The sequence below is a fragment of the Lethenteron reissneri genome, chromosome 9 (genome assembly GCF_015708825.2).
Source record: "Lethenteron reissneri isolate LAM-NWPU_2019-01 chromosome 9, ASM1570882v1, whole genome shotgun sequence".
Classification (NCBI taxonomy): Eukaryota; Metazoa; Chordata; class Hyperoartia; order Petromyzontiformes; family Petromyzontidae; genus Lethenteron; species Lethenteron reissneri.
Genome location: NC_083787.1, coordinates 4,058,993 through 4,077,632, shown reverse-complemented (window position 1 = coordinate 4,077,632; position 18,640 = coordinate 4,058,993). Strand labels below are relative to the sequence as shown.

Genomic DNA, 18,640 nt, shown 5'->3' with positions numbered 1-18,640 from the left:
CAGGAAGGACAAGTTCAAAGCGCATAATGCACATGCATCATGTACGTTGACTTAGTAATCCCCCCCCCTCATTGTGCAAGAGCGCAGAAGCGTGGTCACCACATCTACGCCTCTAAAAAGGAACGAAACACGTGAACTTCTCCACAAATCTGGCTGTCGCCTGATAAAGCTCGTTGTAATTACTGGCGAAACGTCGTAATTAGATGGGTAATGTTGTGGCTTGGCTCTCCAACACACCAGTGTGCTGTACCAGTACACTACACTATACACTACACACTAGTGCTGTACTCGTGACGAATTGGCCACGTTCTGTTTACGTGACAACCCTTACTGGTTGGCTGTGTCGGGTGGTGGCGGGTTTAACGACACATGTATATATTTGTTCATCATGTTGGTCTGCGGGTTTAGACTTCACTGATGTTAGCCGTGGTCTGTAATTGGAACTCAGGCGGGCCGGGTCCACAGTGGCTTTATTCCCGGTCGTGACATTTTGACTATCGGCCCATGAACCACCATCATCATTATCAACATCATCGCCTGGGCCGATGACATGAGAATCACCTACTGGTGCAGCAGCTGCAGCATCATCACTTGGTTCGTAGGTCGAGTAGGGCTAGACCTGTCCCCGCCGCGTGAACGTGGAATGCCCCGCTCGTTGCTCAAAGTCGCTAATGGAGAGCATCGCTATTATTATCTTGTCCGTCCGTGCTAACGACTCTCCCCCCCTGTACCAAATGCTGATGACCGACTGCTGACACGCATCCTTATAAGACGAGCATGCCATACCGTTGTTGATATTACAAATAACGTCTTGGAACGCGAGTGACTTTCATCACCCAATGTACATCAACGTCGTTACCAAATGGAACTTTATTTTGCAGTACCAATGTATGGGAAAGTAAGAATAGTTTTTTTTACCCTTTCTGCCACCTGCTTTATTGCCGGAAAGGATAAAAACGTAGTATTTCCAAACGTTACTGTTCTCCGGACTTTCGTGGGTTACTTAACGACGATCCCCCTAACCCCCTACTCTTTGGTTCTTTCGATAAAGTCACGTCGGTATAAAATAAATCACGACGTTTCGTGCGCAACACAAGGTGGGAAATCATGGTCCTGCTGCTGACGATCCCGTCCTTTCCATCGATTTAAACACAAACTTCATCGAGTCGCGGTGCGCAAAGTCGAGCACGGTTTGCAGCTGATCCCAGTGAAACAAAACTAGCCGCCGTTAAACTCGCAAAACTCAAATAATTGGGCTCGTACATAAAGGACGCAAGATGAGATCGAGACTTCAGAAACTCACCATTTACTTGCTCGAGCAGCTGGTTGTCAGGATAGCGCGTGTTGAACGTTTGGAACGTTTACACGCACACACAAAAAAACCTGTGCTGTTAACTTCAGTTATACGGAAGTTGCCATAGGTTACAAAGAGACACCTTGAAATATATAAATAAGTGGCACGATAAGTACACTCACCGCACTAAAAACTGCAGGAAATTCCGAAGCATAACTTCCACGGCCCCACCTAACCGGTAAAACGTCTTCTACAGTGTCTGCGACCCTTCTGCCATGTTCAGTTGAAGCGTCACCTGTGCCAAAACCTCCACCAGCGACTCGGAATTAACTCGGAACCCACAAACGACCTCGGTATTCTGTACAGGTATTGCATTATTGACCATGGCAATACAATATATTGGTAGGAACCTCCTGGTTACACCAGCCCACAGAGGATTATTGTGTCCGTCCGTCCGTCGTGCATCCAAAAATGTGAGGGGTGGGGCTGGGTGGAGAGGGGAGGGTGGGGAGGGTGGAGAGGGGCTGGGTGGGGCTGGGTGGGGAGGGAGGGGCTGGGTGGGGAGGGGAGGGGCTGGTCACCCCGTGGTGCCCTTATAAAACTCAACGTTTAACCTACTCACGCCGGCTTGTGCCCAGCCCTCACAGTCGGGCATATTTGCGGAATACACCACGCCGCCGTTGACCCTGCAGGCCATTGACCGAGCAACCCAACGTTCCTACCAGCTCCCTCCGCAGGAATGTGCTAGTCACGATGAGGTTTTAGTGTTGATTTGCCATTTCTCCTCCGCTGACGAGGATACATACGGCATCGGATAATGGTGTCACACCCAATAAACAGGCAAAAATGTTAAGGAGGGCAAGAGGAAGCCACTAACATTGATATGGCTCAAGCCACGGCTCGAGGAACCGAGAGCTTGGGAGAGTGACGATGCGAGGGGAAGGTGGAGGGAGCAGTGGATCAGATGGAGCTTGAGCCATGGACTTGCCCCTGGGCAGATGGTCAATCGTGTACTTTATTTAACGCTATTAAAACAATAAGTATAATACCGTGTAGTATGAGTGGTACCTCATGTCGTACGACGAGGAAAGGTACGTGGACATTGTAACACAAATTAACCAATTTTGCCTCAAGGTACGAGTGTAAAATTCCACATTTGATCTGGATGATGGTCATTCATCACATGCAGTGTTTGCATTTCTATATAGTACACACCTGCCCAGTAGCAGCACGTTTTAACAGGTCTGCAACCTTTACCTTTTTTATGTTTAACTCTGAAACTTAACTCCTAATTTATTGCACGATCTGCATAGGAAATCCGTTAAAAGTCGTCCGCCTATCTCCACAATAAACGATTAGCACTTTCACGAGTCGATAGAAACACATCACACCTACTGCTGCTTCGGGTGATTTAACACTTGTAGTGGTGACACATGCCATTCATACGTAAACTGACCTTTCAATATAGCTTGTAAAAATGATGTCCATAATGTCGGTGCAATAATACATCAGTTGACATTCAAACACGTACGAAAATGCACATTTGCATGAAATCAAGGCTTGATAGCAGATCCATATCCCATCCGGCATGTCCCCACTTGCTTCCCAGTAACACAAGTTGAAGATTGCACGCAAGAAAGATAAAAATTGCCAACGCACACCTCTGCATTAAAATCCACAAGATGTGATTTATTAAAATGTAACACACATGAAGCAAAGCTGCGTTGGTGTGAAAGCTGTGACCTCGTGTGTACAAGGGCGAGTTGAGGATTTTATGAACGCAAGATCAACATTGCATTCATTCTTGAGACACACATACCCAGGCATTGACCTGTGCAACGTCAAGTCAACCGCTTCTGGCAATGGATAACTTTGCCGTTGATCTTTATTGGACCGTTCACCCGAATACTTGCATGTAAACTGCATTTTTTCACGTCAGAAACTTTCCTTTCTGAAGTAGCACCCACATTTGACATTTTAACCACGTAACATCGGTGATGACTACACCCAGGTTGATCAAGTCAATCACGAACATAAGTTCGTCCTGATTTAATTATAAGACAAAAGTTTAGCTACTCAACAGTGTAGGAACCGAGACAAGAAAGGCTAGTAAAATCTGCAATTAACATACTTATAAGTAAAGTCCAAATAGTTAACTGTAAAACTATTGTTGACAAAACAATGTAAGGTATGTTTCCATTATGTGGTGGACCACACAAGATAAGCGAGTAGGGAGGTTACCGGAGCAAACCCACATCGTTGTGAAAAGCTTACACAAACAAACAAAATATCAGAAACACAAATTGTTAGGATTACCATTGATGTGGGGCACATCATTCGGCTTCGCAGTGCTCATCCCGTCACACACGTGCAGAGTCGCACAATCGCCCAAGCACCAAAGAGTGGTCGTGCGAAGAGGGAGGGAGGGAGAGAGAGAGGGGGCCCGAAGGTCGCGCACGGACGTTGACGCGACCGAGCAAATGGTGATGGAACAGCGTCGCGACACGCAGGCGGAACGCCAGGGCCTCCGCCGCGGTTTGGCCCCTCACTGCTGGGGCGCCGGTTCAGCTGCTGCGGGGCCCTCCTTCTTGTTCTCCTCGGGCTTCATGGCTGGGAAGAGCAGCACCTCCTAGTGGACGAAGCAGGGTAAAGTCATCAACATATATATTTAAGCGAAATCGACCGCAGAGTATACTCTGTGTCAGCCAGAGGTCGCAACCGGGTACCCGATAGCCGTACCCTACCCGATACCCAGCTACCCGTACCCGGCCGGGTACAGGTAGCCGTTTGTGACCCTGGTGCGGCCGGGTACGGGTAGGCCGTGAGTCACTGGTGAGTCACCGTTTGTCACTCATTTCGAGTAGGGTATGGGTAGGGAACGGGTACCTATTTGCGACCCTGGTGCGGCCGGGTACGGGTAAGGAATCAAAACCCGTTTGCGACCTCTGGTGTCAGCTGATGCAGATTCAATCTTGATTTGAAGCTTTCATGACCGCAGGAATCCATACTCTTTGGTTCTTTCGGTAAAGTCACGTAGGTAGAAAATCAAATAAGTCACGACGTTTCGATCGCAACACAAGTGGATCATCAACGAGAAGTGTTGCATGTGTTCTTTGGATAAATTTGCTTACAATGTTTGAGTTGAAATGCGCAAAATAAGCACTGAACTGGATGGTAGAGGGAGAAGACAGAAGACATGACAGGCCAATGAAGAACTGGCAAAAGGCAATATTGGAACATTACCAGGGAATAATCTTTTTTTTACAAATAATTCTGGAATTACAAGGCAGCAATTACTTCCACTGTTCAATGATCAGACTTTCTTTAAACGATCTAACCCAAAAAAAACCTCTATTATGGATAATATTGGTCGCAAAAGCCTACGTGTTAAACTCAATGCAGCAACTTGATTTCCTGATGTGTCTTGGCACAACGGTATATTGAGCGCACGAACACACAACGTACAATTTATCTAAATCCATTGCATATCATCATCGTCGTCGTCAAGTTGCACTCGCTCCACCACCGCACACCTTGATGTTGTTGGAGTTGGTGAGGAACATGGTGAGGCGGTCGATGCCCATGCCCCAGCCGGCCGTGGGGGGCAGCCCGTACTCCAGCGCCGTGCAGAATGTCTCGTCGATAAGCATGGCCTCGTCATCACCGGCTGCCTTCGCCTGTGCGCGATGGGGGAGGGGTCGTGGTGGGGATGGAGTGGGGAATTAGGTTGTACACAGAGAGGAACAACAGTTGTTGAAATGCTTGGATTTTTATTTTTTTACAAGACGCAATAAACGGCGACGGCGAGAAAGTAACAATTTGGGAAGGCTAACGATGCGTAAACGAATAGATTGTTCATACTTTCAGTAGATTATATATATGCACGGCCCAAGGGGGCAAACAAAACTGAATGAGAAGAAATGAGAAGGAATACAAACGAGACAATAATAAGTAATATTTAAAAATACTTTTTTTTTAAACACGCTTTAATGAAATGTACCGTACGAGTAATGGCAGAACTCCACGACTCCAGGAAGTGGCCGCAAAGCTTGCCATAACGTAAGGGGACCGTAGTGATTTACAACCAACGTCAGTTGAGCGTGGACAATTAGACCCAAGCCGCAACATAACATATGAAAAAGAATGTTTAAAATATTTTTTTATATAAAATATAGTATTGTCATCAGTATATGACATAAGTATACCAAGTTTGCAGTCGATACCACATTGGAAAGTGGGTTAAAATTGAGTTACAAAATTAGAAAATACGACAACAACAACAGACAGAGTGAGTTAAATAAAAGATTATAAGAACGATGCAAATATATTCGGTCACCTTTTTGTGACCTTGAAGTGCAACAATTCATGAAATTACTGAGGGGGATTATAGCATGTCTAGCAACTATTATAGGATAAAAAAACTATGTTATAAAAACTACATATTTTTTATCTTGTAGACAAGTACCTCAGCTATGCGTCCCATCAAAGCACATGTTACCATTCGTCTAAGACCTATTCAATTTATTTACCAGGTAAGGCGCCCTTAGCTACTATATATATATTTTTTAAAGCGACCTGGCCACAAATGATAGCTCAACAAAGTGGCTTATCACGCAGACATGTATAGCAGCCAAATACCGAAAGAACCAAGAACATACAGCCAAATACTCTAAACATGTGTTGATTCTGAATTTGTAAGGAAAAAGCAAAAAGACCTGGAGAAAAATCCAGGCGACCACGGGAGTGAGAGAGAACATGCAAACTCCAAACATACAGGGAGTCACAGGGTGGGGATCGAACCCAAGCCCTCCTGTATTCCAGGCGAGGTAGTTAACATCTCGCCACGGTGGCACCTCCAATGTACATTGCAGCGCTACGTCTCTCGATGAGAATGCAGACTCATCTGCCGTTCTCCGCGGCCCGGGGAGCTTACGTTGGCCTGCTCCTCGAACAGCTGCCTCTGCCTCAGCGGATCGTTCAGCTCCGTGTAGGCATTCACCACCTCCTTCTTCATCACGAACAACTCGAAGCGCTCCGTCAGCCCTTTGACCTTGCGGTGCCTGGGGGGGGAGGGGCGACACTCGGCAATGTCAGGTGGACGGGGTCAACCACACCCAGAACGAAGAGAGCGGTCCACCCAGAGCTCAAAAAACATTCCTCGGGGACAAAGCGGCGGGTAATTACACCACCGGCACTCAAAATGCATATCATAGACACAATGCGTTCAATAATAACACTGCCCTCATTTATGTTTTGTTAAAGAACGTAATAGGTGACGTTTTGGGCAATGGCCCTTCTTGGCAGCATGGAGAAAGGATGATCTACTTTCTTCACAATTTATGCAGGGTTATTGAATGTGTTGGAGTTTAAGTACAATGGATTATTAATGCCACTTAAAATGGAGATTCAGATCTCCCTTGCTAAAGATAATCTCATCGATTTCTCACTTGGTTACTTAAAAGAAAATCCATGTACGGTAATTAATGTCAACATGTGTGATATTAGCATTACATCACTTTATATATAACATAACAAATAACTGTACAAAAATGTAATACATAGATGAGAAAGTAATATATTTATAATTAATATACAATCCATCGCACAGCACGCAAAACCCCAGACATTTCATGGAATTACAAGATAACGTGCGACCTTCCGAGTGCTCTAGATATACACAGCACTTTCCTTAAACCCTTGCCGGGCGAAGGGCCTCCACGTGCCATTCAGGTCGTGGGGGGTTATTTTGACCATACTTCACCACACTGGTCCGTATGGGTTGGGTCAAGGTGCAGAGCATAGACATGGGCGTATAGAATAGACGGTACAATAGATGGCCCCTGCACTGCACCCGCACACACACACCGCAGGCGAGCATGGCGATAGCCCATCTGAGCACGATCCAGGCGCAACTATACTCTCAAAAGCTCCCGAGATTCGACAAGATGGCACACGCTCCCCCAGTGATTTGGACACAGGCGGAGGTGCAGTGCTCAGCGTGCAGTATTGCTGGGTTGTGGGGGTGGGGGGGGGGTGGAAAAGCACTCACCACTTGGCCAGGGGGCTCATGATCTGCGGATGGTCACAGATGAAGGTGGGGTTGACGCATGTGACTTCCAGAAACTCGCCCACCAGCTACCGGCAAACAGGAATGCGGACGGCGATGTTAGGGTAGTGCAGGGCGTTTCACTTCAACAACGACGACTCTGAATGAACATTGTCAATAGTGGCTATCCATTATTTTAGAGAGTACAAGTCAGCAAACTTTTTGTTAGTCCAGTTACAAAACTAATGGCCACCATTTCACAAGCACAAAGTATAAATGTTAGTTTTTGAAAAGGTGCACGTCTTTAAAAAACTGTTGTGCAAGTTATTTAAATGGTAATTTAAAAGACCGTCTACAGCTATAGATTTTAAAAGAAACCCAAGGATTGGTTTCCAACACCCCATGCTGAAATACTGATAATCACAAATCGTAATACATATAGTTGTAGTGAATGCATGTCAGTCATGCAATACTTAAACTTTATGCATCACACTTATTTTCTGATATCATACCACACCCCACACAAGAATAAACCAGCTCCCAGCACGCCAATGGACGTAAGAAGTACAACTGAAGTGCACTTCAAAGAGGAAGCAGGACACATGAACAATGAATCAAAAAGTTTGCTAGACAACTAATACCGTTGGTGTATAATAAACGTATGCCATCAGTTAAAAATCGCAGAAGGATCAAACATGTGTAATATTATCAGAGCACGTAGGTTTTTCTCCAAGTACGTGTGGTTAATGCAGACTTGATGCCTTGCAATAGGCATCTATTTGGAGTTTGAACATCTTAACATCTGTTTTATTGCCAGACAGGGAAAAGCCCATTCCTATTTTTTCAATATGTGTAAAACTTTGCCAGTTCTCATGGGAAGTAAATGAACGCCAAATGCTCTAAACATCCTCTTTTAACAAAGAGCACAACCCTGTGGATGAACAGTGAATTGCACATTACATAGACTCGCAACCAAGATAACTTGCTGTATCTTTCTGCGTGGTTCTCACCTTATCGAGAAGTCTGGCCATGGTCCTTGGGGCTGGGCACTCCACCCCCTTCTCCACACACAGCTTGTCCACAGCCAGGCGTGCCTCTGCATACACACGTGTGTAGTAACCATAGATTAATTAAATGTAACATTCTAAATCTGTACGAGTGTCAGCTTGATGACTTTACTCTTCCTTAAAGTATTTCATATTCTCAAACTCTTAGTTCCTTTGTCTCATGCCAATGTCACCTCTTATACCGATCTTCTTTTCCATGGACTGCCTCCCACAGCCTCCAAACTTCCAATTCGCTTTCATTTTTAGACATAAAACTCGCCTCCAAATTATTCACGTCACCAAATGACCCCACGGTTCGCCATGAAAGCCATCAACAAAGACGTGTCGGCGACGGTGGCTCATTGCGCTCACCCTCCGTGCTCAGCGTGTCTGCAGCAGGCATCTTGGTGTCCAGCACTCGCTCCAGGTCGCCGATCAAGCTGAGTCGCCGGAAGGGCGGCGTGAAATCCACCTCCACGCCCTCGCCTTCCGGACCATCTGGGTGCAGCACGATCTTGTACCCTCCCGTGATGTGCTTCACCATGCCTGCATCACATGCGCGCGAGACCACAGAGAATGTGAGCACGCGTTGACGCGCGCGCACGCACGCACTGACGTGGCAAGACCAAGGGTGAGGAGGCGTGAAGCCGGCGAGGGTACGGGGCCCGGGGTCGTGATGTGCTGACCGGACAAAAGCTTCTCGGTGATGTCCATGAGGTCATTGTAGTCGGCGTAGGCCATGTAGAACTCGCACGTCGTGAACTCGGGGTTGTGCGTCAGGTCGATCCCCTCGTTACGGAACTGCCGCCCGATCTCGTATACGCGGTCCATGCCACCCACAACCAGCATCTGTGGTGCGTTGGGTGAACGATAGGGGACGGGTGAGGATTTTAATTTTATGGCAATTTTTTTGATTCCTAAATTGTAGACATTTTACAACACAATGACTAAATAATAGAAAAAAAAATCTGCTCATGAGACACTCATTAAATTCCATGTGTGAGAATACATTATGTAGAGGTATATTGTATACCAGGAATAATTACAGCACATTAAACGATTTTATACATTTATTAGCCCAAGCATGTTCAGGAGCAATGCTTTACAACATCATCATATTAGCAGTCTTGCTGGCCACGTAAATTTTCCAAACCCTATGTCGTGCCCTTGTGGGATCCCACCTTGAGGTAAAGCTCCGGAGCAATCCTCATGTACAGGTCCATGTTGAGATCGTTGTGGTGCGTGATGAATGGCCGGGCGGCCGCTCCTCCAGCAATGATGTTCATCATGGGCGTCTCCACCTGCCCCATGCACCCCCACACAGGATTAAAACGGCGAAAGAGTCTCTCTTGGCCCTGCAGCGGATAAGGGAATTGCCGTTAGCGAGCTCCTATGAGAGAGTCCGAGTGGCATAAGAGGTAACAGTGGAGCCAGCCTTTGTCTCATCGGCCACTGCCTCGCCAAGATATTTGGTACTACTTTTAAGGCTGAATAAAACCGAGGGTGAACCGCAACACATGCACTTGTTTAATGTATGTTTGTATGTGGAACTGTCCAGGAATTGATCAGGGTGGTAATACCAAGATGGCAATGCCATTCACCAGCCACTATAACCACTGTTCTGCAAGTGAGCTAATCAAAAACTAAAAACGTGTCACGTCTATTCAAATGACAGCGGACAGTAGATTGAACACCTCCAGGAATCCGAGGCTGTCCAGAAAGCGACGGACGTAGTTGATGATCTTGGCTCGGACGATGAACTTCTGCCGCACGTAGTCGTTGAGGATCAAATCAAGGTATCGCTGGCGATAGCGGGTCTCCTGCGGGCACAAAGTCCCCCCCCCCCCACATCATGAGTGCACGTGCTTTTTAAATCCTTTATATTAAATTCACTTGCTTGCTTTCTTGCGCGCTTACGACCGTGCAAATCTTTCGGTCGTTTTTTAACCCACTTCCCGTGATCCAATCGAGCTGACATTTTGCACACAGACTCGTTGTGCGTGACAATTTATTTTCGTGAAAAAAAATTCCAAAATGTAACACTTTTTAGGAAAAAATTAATTATATTTAATTACCAATTGCTTAATGGTGGCAGGCAATCATCTGACCCATAGGTGGCAGCCATCTCAAGCCAGAGGACGAGAGGACTCTAGCCGCCACGCATATAAAGGATTTATAGTGAAAAACTTTGTTTTTACGGGTTAATTTTTATTAACAAATTCGATCACGTGTAAGCGCAACCAATGGCACAACATTGTAATATTATTAATCGCAAAAATCCTACACGTTTAAACTGCAAATGTAATATTTCATCTCAACAGGCAATGATTTGTCAGTACAAAGCAAGCTGTGATGGCGATAGCAAGTCCTGGCTCATTATACCAATAACACTGACCGCTCAATTTTCAAGCTGTGAAGACAGCAACAAGTAGTGGACCATCGCGGCAAGATCTCGTTCTCAATTAAGAGCTGCGATTACTATAAACCTGGCGGCTGTGACGACTCATGGATGGAGAATCACGTTCCTGCCGAACTTGCCTACAATTATTTTTCTTTTCAGCAAAGTTTCACCTTTTCAACGTACGCATGCAGTTTTGTGAATTGCATTCTACAATGTCGAATGACACTTATTGCATTTAAAACGCCACTTTGATAAATATCACTACCGTTGTTATTTTAACCACGCTTGCGCCATCATCGTTGGTACGTTCCAAAGACTTATTCGAATATCTCAGGGGAGGGTTCACCTCACCTTGTCCTTGAGGCCAAAGTGCAGGTGTGGCAGCATGTGCAGGCAGGGCGAGAGCAGCACCATCTCGGACGGCACGATGCTCAGCTCCCCCTTCTTGGTCTTGCCCGGGCTACCACGCACGCCCACCACGTCGCCACGCCGAAGCTTGTTGTTGGTGAGGAAGAAGTCATTTTCCGTTTTGTAGAATCTGAGTGTGCCCGAGCGAACGCGACCATTCAGTTTTGATTTAACTGAGAGCCTACGATTTATATAATGACAAGAGCTATGATATTCAAGATAAGCAGGATTTTTTGTTTAAATGCTAAGAGTTAAAGAACTTAATTAATTTCCACGGCAGTTGTTTTAAAATTAAAAAGACATAACAGAATAGCAAAACATACCAATGCTAACTCAGGTGAAATATTCAAATTCCAGAAATTTTAAGGTGCACATCTAGAATCTCTTATTGATGAAATGCATTAGCACCAAAACTATTCAGTTTGAGTGATTGAATATAATTAGTCCAGCTATTTCAGCGTTACACAAGGCATGGTACATGCAAGCACTCAAGTACAATGTTTATTGATAATGTCATAAACAAACAACCTTTTCGGAGCTTATCCATCTGCTATGGGAATATTGTGGCGAATAGAAAACCAAGATGCGCTGCAATATCTTACCAATTTCTTTAGGACTACTTTTTGCATTTAGTTCATCGCCCTTACCCCCATACCTCTGATTAACACGGTTGGCTACGTACGGTGCAAAAGAAATCCAACATACATACAGCACCAACGATTATCACGGTTGGCTATGTACGGTACGGTGCGAGATATGTTCAACATACATGCAGGCAGAAGTGCAGAAGGGGAGGGGGCCTTACGTGGCATTGGCCATGACCTGAAGTTTCACCCCTTCGCCACGGAGGTCGTAGAACAGCAGCTTGGCCCCCGACGCTCGCTTGGCATGGAGTCTTCCTGCATGGGCAACAGCGTAAATATTGTCACTCCCCGTGAAACTCAAAAGGCCCAAACCTTCATGTGAAACATGTTTCCCAAGTTCAGCAAGTGGATAAACTACAGCCGAATTTCTGCTCATTATATTGATGCCAAATAAAGCAGGGATAAGGCATGATATTCAGGTATTGAATATTAGGTTTTACTTTATTCAGGCACTTGGGTAGACTGGACAATTATTGAAAATACAACACATTTTGCATGAATAAAGCAGAGTCATCTATAATTTTTGTTACTGAATAAACATATGAAAATAGATTAAACTGAAAAATCTTACAAAGCTTTAGATTATGTTAATTGACTCTTCGTATCAGCATTAAAAATGTAATAATGTTTTCATACTTATTGACAGTACTGCAATTAAGCCCATTCCCATAGTTGGGAATTCAGGACAAATTTTCATCAGATCTTGTTTGCATGTTTTGCCACAAGTGTGTGTGTGGTTCACGCAGACTCGATGCCTTACAAAATATAACTATTTGGTGTTTGAACATCTTAACACCTGTTTTATTTCCAGAAAGGGTAAAACCTATTCTTAGTTTTCTTAAGATACTGACTAAAAGGTCCCATACATATACTTGGGGGTGTAGTTAACATTTGTATTTATGTACAGTATTTCAATATGCAAGGCACTTTATAAAATAAAGATGATCCTTTTTAAACATTACATACTCATTCTAAACATTGAGACATAACGACAATGTCTACAAAGCAAGTGATTAAACCTCAGGGGGGTGGCGACTGACCTGCGACCGTCAGGCTGATGTCTGTGAGATGATCGCCAGGCTGCAGGTTGGAGTAGCGTTCCACAAACTCCGTGAGCGACAGATCCACCTGGAACTTGTGTGGGTATGGATCATCTCCAGATGCCTGCATATTCTGAACGGCCTGCGTGCGGATCTTGTAGTATTGCTGCAGTGGAAATGGCACATCGGGCAATGACCGTCGTCACCAACGTGAATACACACAATTCCCGAGCTGCAACTCAATAGAGATGTTGCGATTTGCACAAAATAGATTTATTTTCATTATCATTTCAATTGTTGTTATTTAAAGTGGAACATGTTGTTGTTGTTGTTGAAACAGTGACAAAAGGGAAGCAGACATGAATGTGTTTTGCACACGTTAACATAAACGCAAACACAAAGAGGAAGTTAAAAACATTTTACAATCCAAAAAGAGAAGGTAAACTTAAGTTTAACGTAAGCAGAATTCACGCAGGAAGCGACAGTAATGTCGGTTAAAAAATACACAAATTAAAACTTAAAAACAGAATTCTTTCAAATACACCCAATGCGGTTTATCTTTCAACCAAGAGGGCACACACGCAGAGCTATTACAGACTGACGAGGGCACTCAAGGTTGGTATTTTTTTGCGGTGCCATGAACTTACATTGGGGTCCAGGATCTCCTCATCCTCCTGCAGACAAGAGGCCGCCCCATCAGCCTTGCCATGACCTTCCGCCGGCTGCTTTTCGGCCACCTCGCGGGCCTTGGCTTCCTTCTCGGCCGCTTTCTGGGCTGCTTTTTGCCGCCTCTTCAGCTCACTGCGAGGGCGAAAATGACAAGATCCATTTGGGTTTGTTGGTACCAGTACAAAACACGTACGTTAATAATCTTTAATATTAGGATGGAAATTATTGGATGTATGATGTAACCAAAAATCACTTCGTATTTCCCACATCTACATTAACTGGCTTATTTTTTTTATCAATGAATAGTCACCTGGAAAAAACCTGTTGCCCAAAATGATATTGCTTAAACTGACAAATCACTTTCAAGATGTCATATGCAACCAGCCACAATAAATACCTACCAGCAACTCTCACCTAGCTACTTCGCCAACAGGAAGGGCCTGAGCAATATCGTTGCTAAAAATAAATATACAGAGGGCGCATTTACTGCTCCTTTATGGAAGCTGACCACATTCAGAACGTAATTCTGGTGACAAGGTCATACAGAATGATAAAACAGCACGGCGCACACACACCTTGTTTTACTAATGCCTCCAGACGTGTGTGAGGCCATTGTACGTGACAGCCGCTGGCCAGCGCACACTCGCCACACCGCCCAGGTGGCAGCCTCCCCAGACCGCCCGCTAAACAGGCCGCCCACCGCCCGGGCCAGCATTGCGACCACGTTACCCAGACGCTCTATCTACCTGGGCATCAACCAAACCAGTGCAGGAGAAACAAGAGAGAGAGAGAGAGAGGGGGGGGGTCATTTCTGTCAGGCTCTATGACATGGCGTCTCTCGTCAATTGTGAGCAATGGTTTCAGTTCCTCGCAAACCACAATACGTGGGTACTATTGCTGATGTTCTGGGAAGATTTAACTTCACGATACCAACGCGACATTTGCAACTTTAAAAAAGCATGACGCGAATACCAAAGAAAAGAGAGGGATAAGCGAGGCTAATTCAATTAACAATTCACGCCAGCACGGGGAGAATATGCAAACTCCAAATAATCAGACGTCAGGGTCGGGATCGAAGCCACGACCTCCTGCATACCAGGCGAGGAAGATAACATCTCGCCACTGTGGCGCCCCCTTCTAGATACTACGAGTGTCATGGCCCAAACCTATAAGACGAAAACTCTTAAAATACGAATACCATTGTCCCCATGAATAACCCTGGTCAATCAAGTATCAATAGAGAAAATATATATATGACTAATCTCCAATGAGCCTCGGCCTTGGTTGTCTTTTTCAATCCAGATAATGCGGCGCTCAAATCTGAGCCAGTGGTGGAAAATCCACATTCCCAGGGCGGGAGCTAATATTTCCATGGAACCAATAATTGACTTCCGAACGAAGTCGTGTCACTGGTCAATGCAAAGCGAGAACGAATTCATGAACGCGTGTGTACACTCGACGACGTCCCGACATTCGACGTAAATATGCGCGGTCAAGTCAAAGGCATTTCTCTCCCTGCTCAAGGCAGTATATGTCGTGGCACCAACTAGGCAGGCAGCAATGAGGTAGCGCGGGTGGAAATTCCACATTCCCATGGCGAGCGTGAAGTCTTCTATAAGACAACCATTCGTGACTTCATTCAATCGCAACTCACGGGCCAATTTCATGTAAAACTGCGTATTCACGGGCCAAAGCAACGTGTCTCCCCACTTCCCACCGAGAGAAAACTTATGTTGTCGATTCCACATTACCATGGCCGGATCCCCCAACGATGAACCGTTCAATCTAACCACCACCACCCTCGAATTGGGCTTCACCCGTCGCTCACGCTCGTGAGGTCGACTCAGCCTGGAATGGAATACCTGGTGCGGCGTGTAAACATCGCCACTGGGGAGACAAAGGCGGTCGGGCGTGGTGCTGGCCCAGTCACCCCCTCGTGTACCGTTCCGGCCTTCATAGGTTCTCGCTAACAGCACTTGGCCCTACAGTCTGGCAAGGCTATACGGGTTGAAAGTTTGTCTTTGTGTGACAACTGCAAACTAGAACTGGTCAACCTGGAGCCGGAGCTCCCTCCAACGAATGCTGCAACCCGCAGCGCCTCGCAAACTCTCGCCATGCAGAGAGAGTTTGCAAGGCGCGTCGCTCAAACGTCTCGGCCGGGTGGTGTGGTGGGTATGGTGGGAACGGTGGTGTGGTGGTTTTGGTGGTGTGGTGGGTACGGTGGTGGGTATGGTGGCTATGAGGGTGTGGTGGGTACGAGTGTGGTGGGTATGGTGGTGTGGTAGGTGTGGTGGTGTGTATGGTGGTGTGGTGTGTACGGGGGTGTGGTGGGTATGGTGGCTATGAGGGTGTGGTGGGTACGAGAGTGTGGTGGGTATGGTGGTGTGGTAGGTGTGGTGGTGTGTATGGTGGTGTGGTGTGTACGGTGGTGTGGTGGGTATGGTGGCTATGAGGGTGTGGTGTGTGTGGTGTTGTGGTGGGTACGGTGTTTGTGGTGAGTTGGTGGTGTGATGGGTGTTGGTGGCTATGAGGGTGGTGTGGTCTGGTAGGTATGGTGGTGTGGTAGGGGTGGTGGTGTGTGTGGTTGGGGTGGTAGGTGTGGTGAGTATGGTGGTGTGGTAGGGGAGGTGGGTATGGTGGTGTGGTAGGGGTGGTGGTGTGTGTGGTTGGTGTGGTAGATGTGGTGAGTATGGTGGTGTGGTAGGTGTGGTGGGTATGGTGGTGTGGTAGGGGTGGTGGTGTGTGTGGTTGGTGTGGTAGATGTGGTGAGTATGGTGGTGTGGTAGGTGTGGTGGGTATGGTGGTGTGGTAGGGGTGGTGGTGTGTGTGGTTGGTGTGGTAGGTGTGGTGGGTATGGTGGTGTGGTAGGGGTGGTGGTGTGTGTGGTTGGTGTGGTAGGTGTGGTGGGTATGGTGGTGTGGTAGGGGTGGTGGTGTGTGTGGTTGGTGTGGTAGGTGTGGTGGGTATGGTGGTGGTGGTAGGGGTGGTGGTGTGTGTGGTTGGTGTGGTAGGTGTGGTGGGTATGGTGGTGTGGTAGGGGTGGTGGTGTGTGTGGTTGGTGTGGTAGGTGTGGTGGGTATGGTGGTGTGGTAGGGGTGGTGGTGTGTGTGGTTGGTGTGGTAGGTGTGGTGGGTATGGTGGTGTGGTAGGGGTGGTGGTGTGTGTGGTTGGTGTGGTAGGTGTGGTGGGTATGGTGGTGTGGTAGGGGTGGTGGTGTGTGTGGTTGGTGTGGTAGGTGTGGTGGGTATGGTGGTGTGGTAGGGGTGGTGGTGTGTGTGGTTGGTGTGGTAGGTGTGGTGGGTATGGTGGTGTGGTAGGGGTGGTGGTGTGTGTGGTTGGTGTGGTAGGTGTGGTGGGTATGGTGGTGTGGTAGGGGTGGTGGTGTGTGTGGTTGGTGTGGTAGGTGTGGTGGGTATGGTGGTGTGGTAGGGGTGGTGGTGTGTGTGGTTGGTGTGGTAGGTGTGGTGGGTATGGTGGTGTGGTAGGGGTGGTGGTGTGTGTGGTTGGTGTGGTAGGTGTGGTGGGTATGGTGGTGTGGTAGGGGTGGTGGTGTGTGTGGTTGGTGTGGTAGGTGTGGTGGGTATGGTGGTGTGGTAGGGGTGGTGGTGTGTGTGGTTGGTGTGGTAGGTGTGGTGGGTATGGTGGTGTGGTAGGGGTGGTGGTGTGTGTGGTTGGTGTGGTAGGTGTGGTGGGTATGGTGGTGTGGTAGGGGTGGTGGTGTGTGTGGTTGGTGTGGTAGGTGTGGTGGGTATGGTGGTGTGGTAGGGGTGGTGGTGTGTGTGGTTGGTGTGGTAGGTGTGGTGGGTATGGTGGTGTGGTAGGGGTGGTGGTGTGTGTGGTTGGTGTGGTAGGTGTGGTGGGTATGTTGGTGTGTGTATGATGGTGTGATGGGTACGAAGGTAGGTTTGATGGTGGGTATGATGGTGTGGTGAGTATGATGGTGTGGTGAGTATGGTGGTTGTGGTGAGTATGATGGTGTGGTGAGTATGATGGTGTGGTGAGTATGGTGGTGTGGTGAGTATGGTGGTTGTGGTTAGTATGATGGTGTGGTGAGTGTGGTGGTGTGGTGAGTGTGGTGGTGTGTGTATGGTGAGTGTGATGGTGTGGTGAGTCTGGTGTGTGTGGTGGGTGTGTGTGGTGGTGTGGTGAGTATGGTGGTTGTGGTATGGTGGTGTGGTGAGTACGGTGGGGTGATGGCTATGGTGGTGTGGTGAGTGTGGTGGTGTGGTGGCTATGGTGGTGTGTGTATGGTGGTGTAGTGAGTGTGGTGGTGTGGTGGACATGGTGGTGTGTGTATGGTGGTGTGGTGAGTGTGGTGGTGTGGTGGCTATGGTGGTGTGTGTATGGTGAGTATGGTGAGTGTGGTGGTTGAGGTGTATGGTGTGGTGAGTGTGGTGGTGTGGTGGACATGGCCTCACTTTTTGCTGAGTTTCTCTCCGTCTGCCACCGCTGCGGCCACGCCACCCTCATGCACGTCCGCCATTGTCGCGACCTTTGACCCCCTCGCTCGGAGTTTCCGCTTCCGTGTCCTTACGGAATGCCGCCTTTTTAAACAAAACTAAAAACGAATTGGTTATTTAATTGTTTATTTGTAAAAAAAAAAAAAATTTGCTTCACGAAGATCGACACCGAAATTAAATATTCCGGACAAAATTGTGCTCGCACCCGGAGGTTATATAGAGGGCTGGAGGGGGTGGGGTGATTGTGACGTCACTTGATTGACACCTGACACGCGGTTGCATCATTCGTTTGAACTTTGGCGTCCGTGTGTTGAACTTCTTTCGCACCGTACGTAGCCAACCGCGCTAATCGGAGGTGTTGGGGGGTGAAGGACAACACACTAAACACAAAAGGCAGTTCTAAAGACATCGATTTAAAAGTGTAAAACTCCAGTGGCGTCCTGGTTCAATCTTAATTTTGGAGCTTTCGTGACTGCAGGAATTATTCTTTGGTTCTTTTGGTTCTTTCGGTAAAGTCACGTATAAAGATAATGGCTTCCTGGTGTTTAAAAAATATATACCCGATGTGAAATCGCTCAATCTCTGCAACCACGAACCGCCCATGAATGAAACTCTTACCACTTGAAAGGGCT

The 18,640-nt window shown here is 47.0% G+C and overlaps 2 protein-coding genes across 3 annotated transcripts in view; both read right to left on the bottom strand.

Annotated features, from left to right (window-relative positions):
• LOC133340450 (formin-A-like) overlaps nucleotides 1–1,484 on the bottom strand; it is a 34,525-nt gene extending 33,041 nt beyond the window's left edge. Inside the window, exon 1 of the mRNA XM_061548703.1 lies at nucleotides 1,304–1,484. The gene's annotated coding sequence lies outside the window, so the exon portion shown is untranslated. The remainder of the gene's footprint in view (nucleotides 1–1,303) is intronic.
• Nucleotides 1,485–2,962: 1,478 nt separating this feature from the next.
• Nucleotides 2,963–18,126, bottom strand: KARS1 (lysyl-tRNA synthetase 1). Of its 2 annotated transcripts, XM_061548701.1 has the most exons (15): nucleotides 17,967–18,096; nucleotides 14,124–14,294; nucleotides 13,527–13,680; nucleotides 12,880–13,045; nucleotides 12,001–12,094; nucleotides 11,139–11,325; nucleotides 10,081–10,206; nucleotides 9,568–9,687; nucleotides 9,073–9,235; nucleotides 8,759–8,932; nucleotides 8,351–8,436; nucleotides 7,344–7,429; nucleotides 6,228–6,354; nucleotides 4,828–4,971; nucleotides 2,963–3,923 (listed from the first exon to the last, which is right to left on the bottom strand). In XM_061548701.1, exons 2-15 carry the CDS (start codon nucleotides 14,261–14,263, stop codon nucleotides 3,840–3,842), a joined length of 1,851 nt encoding a protein of 616 aa, XP_061404685.1. In that variant the 5' UTR covers nucleotides 14,264–14,294; nucleotides 17,967–18,096; the 3' UTR covers nucleotides 2,963–3,839. The 2 variants fall into 2 exon arrangements, with proteins under 2 accessions (XP_061404685.1, XP_061404686.1); XM_061548702.1 differs by lacking the exon at nucleotides 14,124–14,294 and having other exon boundaries at nucleotides 17,967–18,126.
• Nucleotides 18,127–18,640: the final 514 nt, after the last annotated feature.

Bases quoted from the DNA above. Each gene is read 5' to 3' on its own strand.
- KARS1 (XM_061548701.1), bottom strand. From the start codon at position 14,263: ATGCTGGCCCGGGCGGTGGGCGGCCTGTTTAGCGGGCGGTCTGGGGAG. The intron at 13,046-13,526 runs GTAAGTTCATGG...TTTCCACTGCAG, and splicing joins AGGAGATCCTGGACCCCAAT to CAATACTACAAGATCCGCAC. The intron at 6,355-7,343 runs GTGAGTGCTTTT...CTCCCCCCCCAG, and splicing joins ATGAGCCCCCTGGCCAAGTG to GCACCGCAAGGTCAAAGGGC.